Source organism: Oncorhynchus kisutch, linkage group LG6 (genome assembly GCF_002021735.2).
Source record: "Oncorhynchus kisutch isolate 150728-3 linkage group LG6, Okis_V2, whole genome shotgun sequence".
Lineage (NCBI taxonomy): Eukaryota > Metazoa > Chordata > Actinopteri > Salmoniformes > Salmonidae > Oncorhynchus > Oncorhynchus kisutch.
The window spans coordinates 67460413-67476398 of record NC_034179.2 but is presented as its reverse complement, the minus strand read 5'-3'; the positions used below and the strand labels follow the sequence as shown (position 1 = coordinate 67476398).

The 15986-nt window shown below is 44.1% G+C and overlaps 1 protein-coding gene across 2 annotated transcripts; it reads right to left on the bottom strand.

Moving 5' to 3' along the window:
- Nucleotides 1–143: 143 nt before the first annotated feature.
- Nucleotides 144–11242, bottom strand: LOC109893257 (male-specific lethal 1-like 1). Of its 2 annotated transcripts, none has more exons than XM_020486388.2 (9): nt 11139–11242; nt 9547–10372; nt 8962–9167; nt 2010–2275; nt 1712–1782; nt 1545–1612; nt 1266–1390; nt 943–1015; nt 144–825 (listed from the first exon to the last, which is right to left on the bottom strand). In XM_020486388.2, the coding sequence occupies exons 2-9, from the start codon at nt 10222–10224 to the stop codon at nt 735–737; spliced, it is 1578 nt and encodes a 525-aa protein (XP_020341977.1). In that variant the 5' UTR covers nt 10225–10372; nt 11139–11242; the 3' UTR covers nt 144–734. The 2 variants fall into 2 exon arrangements, with proteins under 2 accessions (XP_020341977.1, XP_020341976.1); XM_020486387.2 differs by having other exon boundaries at nt 11105–11202.
- Nucleotides 11243–15986: the final 4744 nt, after the last annotated feature.

The window sequence follows — 15986 nt, the reverse complement described above, 5'->3', positions numbered from 1 at the left end:
ATATGAATTATTATCCAGAGACATATTGATATTCACGTTCACTCATACCTAATTCCCATTATGGTCCAGTGCTTTTAAATGAATTGTATCTCCTACATTTATAAAATCAGGCACAGATTCCATCCAAAAGAAACAAAGTCATGTTCATGGGCATAAAACATTTTTTTAATTACAACATCTTGTTTGAAACACAAACCATAAGTGCTGCTGAGGCGCTTTCAACACATCTCACTCCTTATGACCACTGTTTTTTTCCTTTTATCTCCAACAGGTCTCCTTCCTATAGGATGCAACAGCAATCACATACAGATGGGAGACAGAGTCATTCTGCTCTGTTCAAATATGAGGCATGTCAATGTGAATGACAACGTCAACAGTTTGTAGAACTTTAGCTTCTTTGCTTGGGAAATTTTGTGGGTGAAGTTGCAGATGAAAACTGTCCTCAAATGAACCCAGTGGGACTCTAGAGGAGACAAACATCTCTGCTCTTCCTGGATAGTTCACACCAGCCTCAGTCTTCTTCCAAACCAGCCCTACTATGAACAAACAATAGGATCCGCTCTGCGGTCCAGCAACCATGACCAAACTGTGGCACAGTGCATCTTTTGATTTTAGGGGATTGTCTGTAGTACTCTCCCAAATAACAAGGCAGACGTTCACACAGAGGGGTGCTGCCTGGCACCAATCCAGCCGGTGTCTCCTCTCTTGAACTCAGCTGGAAAGGACAGATTTATTTATTTTCGGCAGGTCCGGTGGGGGGTCTGCTTTTTGGGCACCTCTACTCGACAGCGGCTTCGCTCGTCCAGCCAGGGCAGGTCAAAGATCCTTCAAGGGTGAATAGAGAAACACTGGGGTTTAGTTTAGGAAGCAAGCACTCAGATTATATTCAAGTGATGTTTGGCTCAGTGTTATTTAAGAACCAGTGCGTATGACTCAACTCACCGTCTTGACAGCTTTGGCAGAGGTCGGCCAAACACCACCACTGGAAGGTGGGGGGTGATCATGAGGGACTCCACTGAGGAGAGAGAAAGAACACCTTCATAAGTGATGAGTCCAAGACCCTGCTCAGTATTTCAAATGACAACATTTAATCTCAACAGACATTACTAATGGGATAGTTGCTTGTTGGCCAGATCTAAAAAATACAATGTTATTGGTCACATACACATATTTAGCAGATGTTATTGCGGGTGTAACAAAATGCTTGTGTTCCTAGCTCCAACAGTGCAGTTGTATCTAAAAATTCAGTGTATAGGTGGGCTTACCATCCTCGGCTTCTGGGTAGAAAGAGAACACTTCTGGCTCACTCTCTTGGATACCCTTCCTCTTGTTCATGCGCTGCTGCAGTCGCTGGAACATCCGCTGCTCACGGATCCGCTGGATGTCCCATCTACGGGAGGTGAATGAAGGAGAGTGAAGAACACGGCAACAGAAGTTCAAAATAAGGGACACAAAAATAAGAAGAAAGGTAGAAGAGGTATGCCAGAGAAACACAGACTCAGAACAAGAGTTGGTCAGACAAGTAAACTCTAGCCCTCCCTTACCTCTTCCTTCTCTTCTCATCCAGTTCATGCTTCGAGTGGCGTTTCAGGAAGACATTGTCATCCAGATTCTGTAAGAGAAAACATTTGGACTTTAGACCTCCTGACCAGGGGTCTAATCTGGACTTCCACCAGCATAGGGCTTCAAACAGAGCAAGACAAGTACCCACCTCAGGGATATCAGATGCCGCCTCCTCCTCCTCTCCCAGGGGCTCCATAAGGTTTTCCTTCCACGAGGGAACTGTGTACAAGAGGGAGAAGGTCATTCCACCACATATGCAATTTTACAAATGCTGTTTTGCACACATTTTACAAAAGATAAAGCAACAAAAAGCAATAATGTGGCCTATTCCAAAATACTTAGGCCCAAGTCTCAGCCTTCTTATGTGTTGTTCATACTTATTTTGCCCGTTTCCCTATTTTTGGGGGATTCAATACAACCACTTCATGACAGTTTGTAACACTCACTGGCCACAGGCTCCTCCTTCTTGGGTGAGGGCTCCCGCAAAGTTGGTGACAGGGGAGGCACATGCCAGCGACACAGGTACATGTCTGTGGTGGACAGGTAGTCTAGTTCCTCAGTGGCGGCCGAGCAGGTCCCAGGAGACCCATCCGAAAACTCTTCCCCGTCCAGAGGCTCCTCTTTGGGGAGAAGTGCCTCGTTGTGTGGGGACTGGGAGGCCTTGGCTTGGGCACGTCGTTTGGCTGCCCTGGGGTCCTGGAAGAGGAAACGCCTATTGGCAAGAACAAAACAAACTTTAGAGGAATTGTGTGAGGGACAATAAGGGGCTTTGCATGAATCTACAGTACATAGATATATCTATCCATGTATGGATCTAGGACAGGCCTGGGCCCGCGACCTGATTCAACACGGCCTGCGGAATCATGCTCAGATCAAAGAATTTGCTTTAGTAAAGTTTTGAAAAACGTATTTGTTATTCAAATTAAAAGCCCAATGAATACTTGCCTTTGTGTAATGATTTAACTCCCACCACTTGTTGGACATTTATTTTGAAGGCACGTATAAATAACTGCACAAGGACATACATTGACTGACAGGCTGACACACACGCCACAGTCACAAATATTAGCTAGCTAGAAATTGCGCAAAAATTTGTAAGATTTAAAAGAAAGGTAGACAATGAATGTAGGATGTTCTAGCAAGAGTGGACAACAAAATACAGTCATGGCCAAATATACATTTTCACAAAGTCTGCTGCCTCAGTTTGTATGATGGCAATTTGCATATACTCCAGAATGTTATGAAGAGTGATCAGATGAACTGCAATTAATTGCAAAGTCCCTCTTGGCCATGCAAATGAACTGAATCTCCCCATCAAAAATTCCACTGCATTTCAGCCCTGCCACAAAAGGACCAGCTGACATGTCAGTGATTCTCTCGTTAACACAGGTGTGAGTATTGACGAGGACAAGGCTGGAGATCACTCTGTCATTCTGAATGAGTTCGAATAACAGACTGGAAGCTTCAAAAGGAGGGTGGTGCTTGAAATCATTGTTCTTCCTCTGTCAAGCATGGTTACCGGCAAGGAAACACATGCAGTCATCATTGATTTGCACAAAAAGGGCTTCACAGGCAAGGATATTGCTGCCAGTAAGATTGCACCTAAATCAACCAATTATCGGATCATCAAGAACTTCAAGGAGAGCGGTTCAATTGTCGTGAAGAAGGCTTCAGGGCACCCAAGAAAGTCAAGCAAGGACCGTCTCCTAAAGTTAATTCAGCTGCGGGATCACCAGTACAGAGCTTGCTCTGGAATGGCAGCAGGCAGGTGTGAGTGCATCTACACACACAGTGAGGCGAAGACTTTTGTAGGATGGCCTGGTGTCAAGAAGGGCAGCAAAGAAGACACTTCTCTCCAGGAAAAACATCAGGGACAGACTGATATTCTGCAAAAGGTACAGGGATGGGACTGCAGAGGACTGGGGTAAAGTCATTTTCTCTGATGAATCCCCTTTCCGATTGTTTGGGGCATCCAGAAAAAATCTTGTTCGGAGAAGGTGAGCGCTACCATCAGTCCTGTGTCATGCCAACAGTAAAGCATCCTGAGACAATTCATGTGTGGGGTTGCTTCTCAGCCAAGGGAGTGGGCTCACTCATAATTATGCTTAAGAACACAGCCATGAATAAAGAATGGTACCAACACATCCTCCAAGAGCAACTTCTCCCAACCATCCAGGAACAGTTTGGTGATGAACAATGCCTTTTCCAGCATGATGGAGCACCTTGCCATGGGGCGGCAGTGTAGCCTAGTGGTTAGAGCATTGGACTAGTAACCGAAAGGTTGCAAGTTCAAATCCCCGAGCTGACAAGGTACAAAATCTGTCGTTCTGCTCTTGAACAGGCAGTTAACCCACTGTTCCTAGGCCGTCATTGAAAATAAGAAACTGTTCTTAACTGACTTGCCTAGTAAAATAAAGGTAAAAAAAAAAAAGTGATAACTAAGTGGCTCGGGGAACAAAACATTGATATTTTGGGTCCATGGCCAGGAAACTCCCCAGACCTTAATCCCATTGAGAACTTGTGGTCAATCCTCAGGAGGCGGGTGGACAAACAAAACCCCACAAATTCTGACAAACTCCAAGCATTGATTATGCAAGAATGGGCTGCCATCTGTCAAGATGTGGCCTAGTACTTCCGGCGCCGACAGAGATGGCCGCCTCGCTTCGCGTTCCTAGGAAACTATGCAGTTTTTTGTTTTTTTACGTGTTATTTCTTACACTAGTACCCCAGGTCATCTTAGGTTTCATCACATACAGCCGAGAAGAACTACTGAATATAAGATCAGCGTCAACTCACCACCAGTACGACCAAGAATATGTTTTTCGCGATGCAGATCCTGTGTTCTGCCTTACAACCAGCGCCACGGGATGGTTCCCATGCAGCGACCCAAAAAACGACTCAGAAAAAGAGGGAAACGAAGCGGTCTTCTGGTCAGACTCCGGAGACGGGCACATCGTGCACCACTCCCTAGCATTCTTCTTGCCAATGTCCAGTCTCTTGACAACAAGGTTGATGAAATCCGAGCAAGGGTAGCATTCCAGAGGGACATCAGAGACTGTAACGTTCTCTGTTTCACGGAAACGTGGCTCACTGGTGAGACGCAATCCGAAGCGGTGCAGCCAGCGGGTTTCTCCACGCATCGCGCGGACAGAAACAAACATCTTTCTGGTAAGAAGAGGGGCGGGGGCGTATGCCTTATGGCCAACGTGACATGGTGTGATGAAAGAAACATACAGGAACTCAAATCCTTCTGTTCACCTGATTTAGAATTCCTCACAATCAAATGTAGACCGCATTATCTACCAAGAGAATTCTCTTCGATTATAATCACAGCCGTATATATCCCCCCCCAAGCAGACACATCGATGGCTCTGAACGAACTTTATTTAACTCTCTGCAAACTGGAAACGATTTATCCGGAGGCTGCATTCATTGTAGCTGGGGATTTTAACAAGGCTAATCTGAAAACAAGACTCCCTAAATTTTATCAGCATATCGATTGCGCAACCAGGGGTGGAAAGACCCTGGATCATTGTTACTCTAACTTCCGCGACGCATATAAGGCCCTGCCCCGCCCCCCTTTCGGAAAAGCTGACCACGACTCCATTTTGTTGATCCCTGCCTACAGACAGAAACTAAAACAAGAAGCTCCCACGCTGAGGTCTGTCCAACGCTGGTCCGACCAAGCTGACTCCACACTCCAAGACTGCTTCCATCACGTGGACTGGGAGATGTTTCGTATTGCGTCAGCCAACAACATTGACAAATACGCTGATTCGGTGTGCGAGTTCATTAGAACGTGCGTTGAAGATGTCGTTCCCATAGCAACGATTAAAACATTCCCCAACCAGAAACCGTGGATTGATGGCAGCATTCGTGTGGAACTGAAGGCGCGAACCACTGCTTTTAATCAGGGCAAGGTGTCTGGTAACATGACTGAATACAAACAGTGCAGCTATTCCCTCCGCAAGGCTATCAAACAAGCTAAGCGCCAGTACAGAGACAAAGTAGAATCTCAATTCAACGGCTCAGACACAAGAGGCATGTGGCAGGGTCTACAGTCAATCACGGACTACAGGAAGAAACCCAGCCCAGTCACGGACCAGGATGTCTTGCTCCCAGGCAGACTAAACAACTTTTTTGCCCGCTTTGAGGACAATACAGTGCCACTGACACGGCCTGCAACGAAAACATGCGGTCTCTCCTTCACTGCAGCCGAAGTGAGTAAGACATTTAAACGTGTTAACCCTCGCAAGGCTGCAGGCCCAGACGGCATCCCCAGCCGCGCCCTCAGAGCATGCGCAGACCAGCTGGCCGGTGTGTTTACGGACATATTCAACCAATCCCTATACCAGTCTGCTGTTCCCACATGCTTCAAGAGGGCCACCATTGTTCCTGTTCCCAAGAAAGCTAAGGTAACTGAGCTAAACGACTACCGCCCCGTAGCACTCACATCCGTCATCATGAAGTGCTTTGAGAGACTAGTCAAGGACCATATCACCTCCACCCTACCTGACACCCTTGACCCACTCCAATTTGCTTACCGCCCAAATAGGTCCACAGACGATGCAATCTCAACCACACTGCACACTGCCCTAACCCATCTGGACAAGAGGAATACCTATGTGAGAATGCTGTTCATCGACTACAGCTCGGCATTCAACACCATAGTACCCTCCAAGCTCGTCATCAAGCTCGAGACCCTGGGTCTCGACCCCGCCCTGTGCAACTGGGTACTGGACTTCCTGACGGGCCGCCCCCAGGTGGTGAGGGTAGGCAACAACATCTCCTCCCCGCTGATCCTCAACACTGGGGCCCCACAAGGGTGCGTTCTGAGCCCTCTCCTGTACTCCCTGTTCACCCACGACTGCGTGGCCACGCACGCCTCCAACTCAATCATCAAGTTTGCGGACGACACAACAGTGGTAGGCTTGATTACCAACAACGACGAGACGGCCTACAGGGAGGAGGTGAGGGCCCTCGGAGTGTGGTGTCAGGAAAATAACCTCACACTCAACGTCAACAAAACTAAGGAGATGATTGTGGACTTCAGGAAACAGCAGAGGGAACACCCCCCCATCCACATCGATGGAACAGTAGTGGAGAGGGTAGCAAGTTTTAAGTTCCTCGGCATACACATCACAGACAAACTGAATTGGTCCACTCACACAGACAGCATCGTGAAGAAGGCGCAGCAGCGCCTCTTCAACCTCAGGAGGCTGAAGAAATTCGGCTTGTCACCAAAAGCACTCACAAACTTCTACAGATGCACAATCGAGAGCACCCTGGCGGGCTGTATCACCGCCTGGTATGGCAACTGCACCGCCCTCAACCGTAAGGCTCTCCAGAGGGTAGTGAGGTCTGCACAACGCATCACCGGGGGCAAACTACCTGCCCTCCAGGACACCTACACCACCCGATGCTACAGGAAGGCCATAAAGATCATCAAGGACATCAACCACCCGAGCCACTGCCTGTTCACCCCGCTGTCATCCAGAAGGCGAGGTCAGTACAGGTGCATCAAAGCTGGGACCGAGAGACTGAAAAACAGCTTCTATCTCAAGGCCATCAGACTGTTAAACAGCCACCACTAACATTGAGTGGCTACTGCCAACACACTGTCAATGCCACTGACTCTACTCCAGCCACTTTAATCATGGGAATTGATGGGAAATGATGTAAATATATCACTAGCCACTTTAAACAATGCTACCTTATATAATGTTACATACCCTACATTATTCATCTCATATGCATACGTAGATACTGTACTCTATATCATCGACTGCATCCTTATGTAATACATGTATCACTAGCCACTTTAACTATGCCACTTGGTTTACATACTCATCTCATATGTATATACTGTACTCGATATCATCTACTGTATCTTGCCTATGCTGCTCTGTACCATCACTCATTCATATATCCTTATGTACATATTCTTTATCCCCTTACACTGTGTATAAGACAGTAGTTTTTTTTGGAATTGTTAGTTAGATTACTTGTTCGTTATTACTGCATTGTCGGAACTAGAAGCACAAGCATTTCGCTACACTCACATTAACATCTGCTAACCATGTGTATGTGACAAATAAATTTGATTTGATTTGATTTAGAAGTTAATTGACAGCATGCCAGGGCAGATTGCAGAAGTCTTGAAAAAGAAGGGTCAACACTGCAAATATTGACTCTTTGCATCAACTTCATGTAATTGTCAAAAACCCGACACTTGTGAAATGCTTGTAATTATCCTTCAGTATTCCATAGTAACATTTGACAAAAATATCTAAAGACACTGAAGCAGCAAACTTTGTGGAAATTAATGTGTCATTCTCAACTTTTGGCCACGACTGTACTTCTTTGAGGTAAAGGGAAAGCTGTGTGCTTAGTGTGCAAAGAGAGCATCGCTGTCTTGAAAGACTACAATTTGTCCCAACACTTCCAGACAAAGCATGCAGAGAAATATGCATCAAAAGAGTTGCTTTCTCAGTTGCAAAAGCAGCAAGGACTTTTCACAAAACTGCATTCAGCAAACGCTGGAATTGTGAGAGCTAGCTATGTACTGTCCCACAAAATTGCTAAACATACCAAGCCATTCACCAAGGGCATATTCATTAAAGAATGTTTTTTTGACAAGAAAGAGCTGTTTGAAAATGTTTCCCTGTCAATACGGACAGTGACACAGCGTGTTGAGGACATCGCAGAGAATATGGAACAACAGTTGAAAGACAAGGATTTCACCTATTTCTCCTTGGCCCTGGATGAGAGCAGTGATTCACGTGACACAGCGCAGTTGTTGATATTCTAACAAGTCATAAACCCAGACAGAGGAGCTTCAGTGCAGTCAATGAAGAGCACCACCACCACAAAGATTTATTGGAGGAGGTTAATAAGTGTGTGGCAAAGCTGGGACGGAGTTTTTAAAAGTTATCCAGTGTGACCACTGATGCTTGCTCAAACTTGACAGGAACAAATGTTGGCCTTTTCAAAAGGATACAAGATCAAGTAGCTGAGTTGAACCCAGATCAGAATGTTTTTTCCTGCATTGCATTATCCATCAGGAGGTGCTCTGTAAATGTATTCTGAAAATGAGCAATGTTGTGGATACAGTCATTAAAGTGGTAAACTTCATAAGCGCAAAATCTTTAAACCACAGGCAGTTTGCCTCACTGTTGGAAGACAGAGTCAGGTCATGCAAATCTCTCCTACCACACAAACGTGAGATGGCCAAGTTTGTGGAAGGAGCTTGTAATAGGATTCTGGCCCGCAATGGCAAAAATATATTCTAATGTGGCCATCCATGGAAAATAATTGCCCAGGCCTGATCTAGGAAGTATGTCATATCATGAAGTTAAAAAAATAAAAATATTTAAAAAACTGAATGTGGAGCCCTACCGTTTGTGGCCCTTGCCTCCTCTGCCAAAATTCAGCGTTCGGGGTGTATGGCTGCTGTGGCACTCAGACAGCCCCTGCCCCTCTGGTGTCCCTGGCATTGCCGCCTGGTCTTCCTGCAGGCTAGGGATGTGGTTGGGGCACTGGTCACACCCATCCTTCTTACCTAGCTGCAGACGGCGAGCCATGCGCTCGATCCGCGCCATGAGCTGCAGTAGTGAAAAAACGTGTCACATCAGTGGGGCTAAAGTGAGGTTTATACCCCCTTATGATTTGGCATTTAAATAGTTTGTCTTGAAGGGTAGCCTATTCTCTTCAACACTTGAGATTTACAGTCCATAAGAGTACATCAAAAATATATTGAGGCCAATTTAGTTGACTTCAATAACCTTACACTTCATAGAAACAATGATGTCATAATAGTGCCGCACTGCTATTACATCACAATACCACTGGTGGCATTGTGGAGCTGGCCTAGGTTGGAGGTGAAATACCTACTGCTGGTTATTCTGGAAAATTCAATTTTTCACAAAATATGCTGACCAGGATCGACAATTGAAATGTTATGCATTGTGTTTGCTAGCATACCATTTCCTTCTCAGCTTTGAGGTCATCTATCTCCTTGCTCTTGGACTGGAGCTGCTGTTGCTGTTGTTCAATGAGTTCCAGTTGGAGGAGGAGGATCTGGCGTATGCAGCTGGTCTGTGTAGGGGAGTGACCAGGTCCTTTCCTAATATTCCCTCTTTTGCCATCTGGGCTGTGTTCTGATGACTGTGCCCCCATGATTGATGCAGTAGTAGCCCCTCTGACCTCCCTGCCACACACTGCATCGTCCCAGGGCTGTTTGATAGTGTTGAGTACTGCAAGGTCTGTCTTGCCCATATTGCTGTTTGTCTGTCCTAGTAGTGTCTTGCTCTTGACTGGTGTGGTGCCATCGCCCCCCATTGGTTTGCCCTGGGGAGTTTGGGCTCCAAAGATCACCCAGTTCTCCTCTTGCCCAGACCCAAGCCCAGGGTTCTGTCCAGATCCAGGCCTGCAGGTAATCGGTGCCTGTCCTGGCACCACCTTGGCTTTCCCGTGGAGCTGCTGGCCGCTGCTGTTGTGGATACTGCCCAGCACGTTTGGGACTCCGATGACGTATTCACTTGGCTCCCTCCTCAGGCCAATGAAGGAATCTGGTGTTCCTCCTGCTGGAGCTTTGACCAAATCAATCTTCCCTACTGTGTCTAGCTTATATCCTCCACTTGTGAACACAGTGGATGTCATTGTCGTGGCAACCCCACCCCCAGAACCCTTGCCAACCAACGCCCACCAATGTCCTCCTGACAGGGGCGTTGGTGGCACAAAGAGCTTGATCTCACACCGTGGATGCCGTTTCTCCTCAACAGTGGGCTGTCTAGATGTCCATGCAAGCCTGAAATACAAGGGAGGGATGTCAGATGGGCACACAGTTAAATTCAACATAGACAAGGTTATCAGGCATAAACTAACTAAAATCAAATGTTGAAACAGACAGGAATCAGCCACAATGCCCTCTCTTACATCAGATATAGCCCAACTAAGGAAGCCACTTTGCTAATAACGTTAGCGTTCTTAATCTCTGGTTGCTACTAACTACAATTTCCCTCCTCGCGCATTTCTATACGCCCATGAATAATCTGTACGATATTGACACATAAACCAACAAACTGACACAATAACAACAATCGAGCAACCCGGAGATAAACTGACTTGCATCGCAACAATACAGGCATGCCTAGCAGACGAGGTAGTTAACGTTAGCAAGCTTATACAATCATTAAAGAGTTGAGTTTCGTCGGCTACCCAATGCTGTGTATAATTGACCTAGCTGGTGTTTGAAGAAAACATTATGCAGGGACTGGCAATTGCTTGGTTACAAGGGGAACAGTTCTAGAATAACAAACGTTACAGCAGAGCTGCAGTCGCTTAGTTGGCCAGCTGACTGGTTAGCCAAGTCCTCCATTTTAGGTCCGCAGCAAAGAGCAAAACAATGACAGCCACTTTGCCTTCAACCAACCCGGTCTCATTTGACGCCATTTTAACTTTAAACGCTTTACAAAGTTAAGTTTTTCTCTTGAACGTTATAACACATTGTGCTTTACACTTCTCACTAAAGGCCACCTACCTATTTGATATTCTCCGTACTCATTCGAACTCACCTATCGCCTTGATGCCCCTCTTCTCAGGTCGTTTTAAAATAATGATAATGCGCATGCGTTCCTTGTCTGCTCGCCTCTGATTGGTCAATTAGCGAGCGGTTGCGCTGAGCTCAAAAGATTTCCCAATAATAAAAATGCCAAGACAAATGCATATTCCTACCCCATTTTTATGATTGTTACAATTTGTTGTAGTTAATATATCTTGTACAATCATGCAACCATGATAAAATTGTTATGGTCGAGAGAGTTCATATTTTCTCTATTCACACTGGGATTAGGTGCAACCAATTGGCAACTGGCTCAGTCACCACCAATTATTTTTTATATATTTTTTATATTGTGGAACGAGTACAGCTATGGCATTTCATCTGCTTACTTGATATTAGTTTGGGCTCTTCTCTATTTGGGGAGAGGACAATTCTGGGCTCCCTAATTCCCTATCTTGTAAGGGAGTTATGTTTATTGAAGAGTAGTTGGAGATAAACCATTACATGTTACCACTTTTCTTGTAAATTAGTTAATATCTCAACATATTCTACAGTAGAGACCACAGGCTGTTACATTGGTGTTAGTCACTGTGGATCAATGCTGCTCTTTAACCACAAGAGGGCATACTGAAACGGGTGTCAGTCCCACCCATCACTGTAAAGTAGCATTCAGGTGCAACACCTGTTTTTAGTAAACTGTTTTTCATAAGCATGCATGGATAGGCCAACATCAACAGCCAAAAAGTAATAGCCTGCTATAATATTTTAACAATAACCTATTAATACAAAGAAACATTCAAAAAGAAAACGGTATGCCTCGTCCTAGGTCGTTTTTCCCGAATAGACTATAGCCTAGGCATATAATATGGAGATATACAAATCCAAGATTATGTGGCGCTTCTTCCCTCACATGTCTCTCTACCTCTCCTCTGATAAGTGTTTACATTGATGTAGCCTATGACTGGGTGATGCTAAAGTGGGTGATCTAAAGTGCTATTATCTCCACGAAAATAGCAGAGGATCGGCTCCCACTCAAGTATGCCTGATCGTAACAGCGCCCCTGTCACGTGGACAAGCCCGGTGACCATGCATATCCGCTGCAGTGTTTATTAGTGTTGACACTCCTCTCACGCTCTCGGGCTGGCAGACCCGTCTGTTTGAATGTCTGTGCCATCTTACACCCATAACACCGTCCACTGTGCCATAGCGCTCACATATGAAGCACCGGGGACCCTGCGACAAAATATGCACCTAAGGATTATATATATGTTTTACATAATGCTATAATAAAACCACGGGGTAGTTAAATAGTTTTTACGTTATTTTATTTATGGATTATGTGATTAAAAATAAATATATATAAATATAGAACAAAACACACATCACAACAAGAGAGACAACACAACACTACATAAAGACAGACCTAAGACAACAACATAGCAAGGGAGCAACATATGACAACACAGCATGGTAGCAACACAACATGATAGCAGCACAAAACATGCACAAACATTATTGGGCACAGGCAACAGCACAAAGAGCAAGAAGGTAGAGACAACAATATATCACGCAAAGCAGCTACAACTGTCCGTAAGATTGTCCATGATTGAGTCTTTGAATGAAGAGATTGAGATAAAATGTCCAGTTTGAGTGTTTGTTGCAGTTCATTCCAGTCACTAGCTGCAGAGAACTGAAAAGACTAGGGACCCGGGGATGTGTGTGCTTTGCTATGGACTGTGCATTATGGCATAGCTTACAATGTTGTTATTTTATTGGAATTAATTAATTATATTATTTTCTTAAGGATATAGTGAATTTTAAAATAAACTTGATGTCCAAACGCACTGTGCCTATACAACATGACCCTATTATTTTTTGAAAAAAATAAGGACACATTGGATACGATCATAAAACACTACTAGCTGGACTAATTACTTAGTATTTTGAGTATGAGACATGCTTGATTATAAACTGGGTATTTCGAGCCCTGAATGCTGATTGGCTGACAGCCCTGGTATAAGAACTGCCCATAGCCGTGGTATATTGGCCATGTACCACAACCCCTTGTGCTTTATTGCTTAATTACATACCAGAGAAGAGAGGTATAACATTTGCACCATTTGACTATAGTCAAAAATGGTACCTCTCTTCTCTGTTGTCCAACGTCTGCAGTATGGTTGAGCCCACCCATTTGCTGCCGATGAGTCACGCGAACAGTAGGTTGGGAGGCGGCAAGCCTCGCTATGTGACCTACTTTTACTTCAGTCACGTCTTCACTGAGATGCTCCAGATACTCAACTAGTCTAAAGAAGGCCAGTTTTATTGCTTCTTTATTCAGGACAACAGTTTTCAGCGGTGATAACATAATTGCAACAGGGTTTTCTACTGATCAATTAGCCTTTTAAAATGATAAACTTGGATTAGTTAACACATCGTGCCATTGGAACACAGGAGTGATGAGCTGTAAAAATACATGTTTTGTCATACCCCTGGTATACTGTCTGATATACCAAGGCTGTCAGCCAATCAGCATTCAGGGCTCGAACCACCCAGTTTTAAATTGTCTTTTGGTAGCCTGTCATTGTAAATAAGATGTCTTGTAACTGATGTGCCTGGTTAAATAACATAAATAGAGGAAACCTCTCACACTATCATCAATTGGATCAGCATCCATATGACATGCAGAAGAAAACATTAAAACCTCATCACCATTCTTGACAAGAATATCTAATGGTCAATTAGCCTTTTAAGATGATAAACTTGAATTAGCTAACACAACATGCCATTGGAACACAGGAGTGATGGTTGCTGTGATGATTCCATTAAAAATCAGCCATTTCCAGCTACAATAATCATTTATAACATTAACAATGTCTACACTGTATTTCTGATCAATTTGATGTTATTTTAATGGACAAAAAAATGTGCTTTTCTTTAAAAAACAAGGACATTTCTAAGTGACCGCAAACATATATATATAGTACCAGTCAAAAGTTTGGACACACCTACTCATTCAAGGGTTTTTCTTTATTTGTACTATTTTCTACATTGTAAAATAATAGTGAAGAACGATGAAATAATACATATGGAATCATGTAGTAACCAAAAAAGTGTTAAACTAAAATATTTTATAGTTGAGCTTCTTTAAAGTAGACACCATTTGCCCTGATGACAGTTTTGCACACTCTTGGCATTCTCTCAACCAGCTTCATGAGGAATGTTTTTCCAGAAGTCTTGAAGGAGTTCTCACATATGCTGAGAACTTATTGGCTGCTTTTCCTTCACTCTGCGGTCCAACTCATCCCAAACCATCTCAATTGGGTTGAAGTCGGGTGATTGTGGAGGCCAGGTCATCTGATGCGGCACTCCATCACTCTACTTCTTGGTCAAATAGTCCTTACACAGCCTTGAGGTGTGCTGTGTCATTGTCCTGTTGGAAAACAAATTTTAGTCCCACTAAGCACAAATGAGATGGGATGGCCTATCGCTGCAGAATGCTGTGGTAGCCATGCTGGTTAAGTGTGCTTTGAATTCTACCTAAATCCTGACAGAGTCCCCAGCAAAGCACCCTCACACCATCTCACCTCCTCCTCCATGCTTCATGGTGGGAACCACACATGCGGAGATCATTCGTTCACCTACTCTGCGTCTCACAAAGGCACGGACTCATCAGGCCAAAGGACAGATTTCCACCGGTCTAATGTATTTTGCTTGTGTTTCTTGGCCCAAGCAAGTCTCTTCTTATTATTAGTGTCCTTTACTAGTGGTTTCTTTGCAGGATTTCGACCATGTAGGCCTGATTCACGCAGTCTCCTCTGAACAGTTGATGTTGAGATCTGTCTGTTACTTGACCTCTGTGAAGCATTTATTTGGGCTGCAATTTCTGAGGCTGGTAACTCTAAGGAACTTATCCTCAGCAAAAGAGGTAACTCTGGGTCTTCGTTTCCTGTGGCGGTCCTCATGAGAGCCAGTTTCATCACAGCGCTTGATGGTTTTTGCGACTGCACTTGAAGAAACTTTAAAAGTTAATGACATTTTCTGGCTTGACTTACCTTCATGTCTTATAGTAATGATGGCTGTTGTTTCTCTTTGCTTACTTGAGCTGTTCTTGCCATAATATGGACTTGGTCTTTTACCAAATAGAACTATCTTCTGTGACCACCCATACCTTGTCACAACACAACTGATTGGCTCAAACGCATTAAGAAGGAAAGAAATTCCACAAATGTACTTTTAACAAGGCACACATGTTAATTGAAATGCATTCCAGGTGACTACCTCATGAAGCTGGTTGAGAGAATGCCAAGAGCATGCAACCTGTCATTAAGGCAAAGGGTGGCTACTTTGAAGAATTTCAAATCTCAAATATATTTTGATTTATTTAACACTTTTTTGGTTACTACATGATTCCACATGTCTAATTTAATAATTTTGATGTCTTCACTATTATTCTAGTCAAAATAAATAGTCAAAATAAAGAAAAACCCTTGAATGAGTAGGTGTGTCCAAACTTTTGACTGGTACTGTATATAGCTACTCATGCGCAAACATTAATCTCTCATAAGTAGGTGTGGTTAGTTACAAGATATGGGCATATTGGCCCTCCTCATTCACAAGGTGTAGGCTGTATGCCAAGTCTCTCTCTCTAAAAACCTACTGGAAGGTAGCTCTCCAGGAAGAGTGTTGGAACCATTCTATACATACATAAACAGACAGATAGACAAGACAGAAACAGGCAGACACAGTTGATACATCAAATTAAGAAATAGTCCATGCACCTGACCATGCATAAGCTATAACAAAAAAATGTGTTTAACTTGACCACTGACATATTTAGCATGGGAGGTCGATGTTAGGTCAC

What these genes read in the sequence shown, in the direction of transcription:
- LOC109893257 (XM_020486388.2), bottom strand. Translation starts at nt 10,224, where the DNA reads ATGACATCCACTGTGTTCACAAGTGGAGGATATAAGCTAGACACAGTA. An exon ending in CTACCCAGAAGCCGAGGATG is followed by an intron (nt 1,016 to 1,265) that starts GTAAGCCCACCT and finishes CTCTCTCCTCAG; the next exon opens with TGGAGTCCCTCATGATCACC. An exon ending in CTGCCAAAGCTGTCAAGACG is followed by an intron (nt 826 to 942) that starts GTGAGTTGAGTC and finishes TCACCCTTGAAG; the next exon opens with GATCTTTGACCTGCCCTGGC.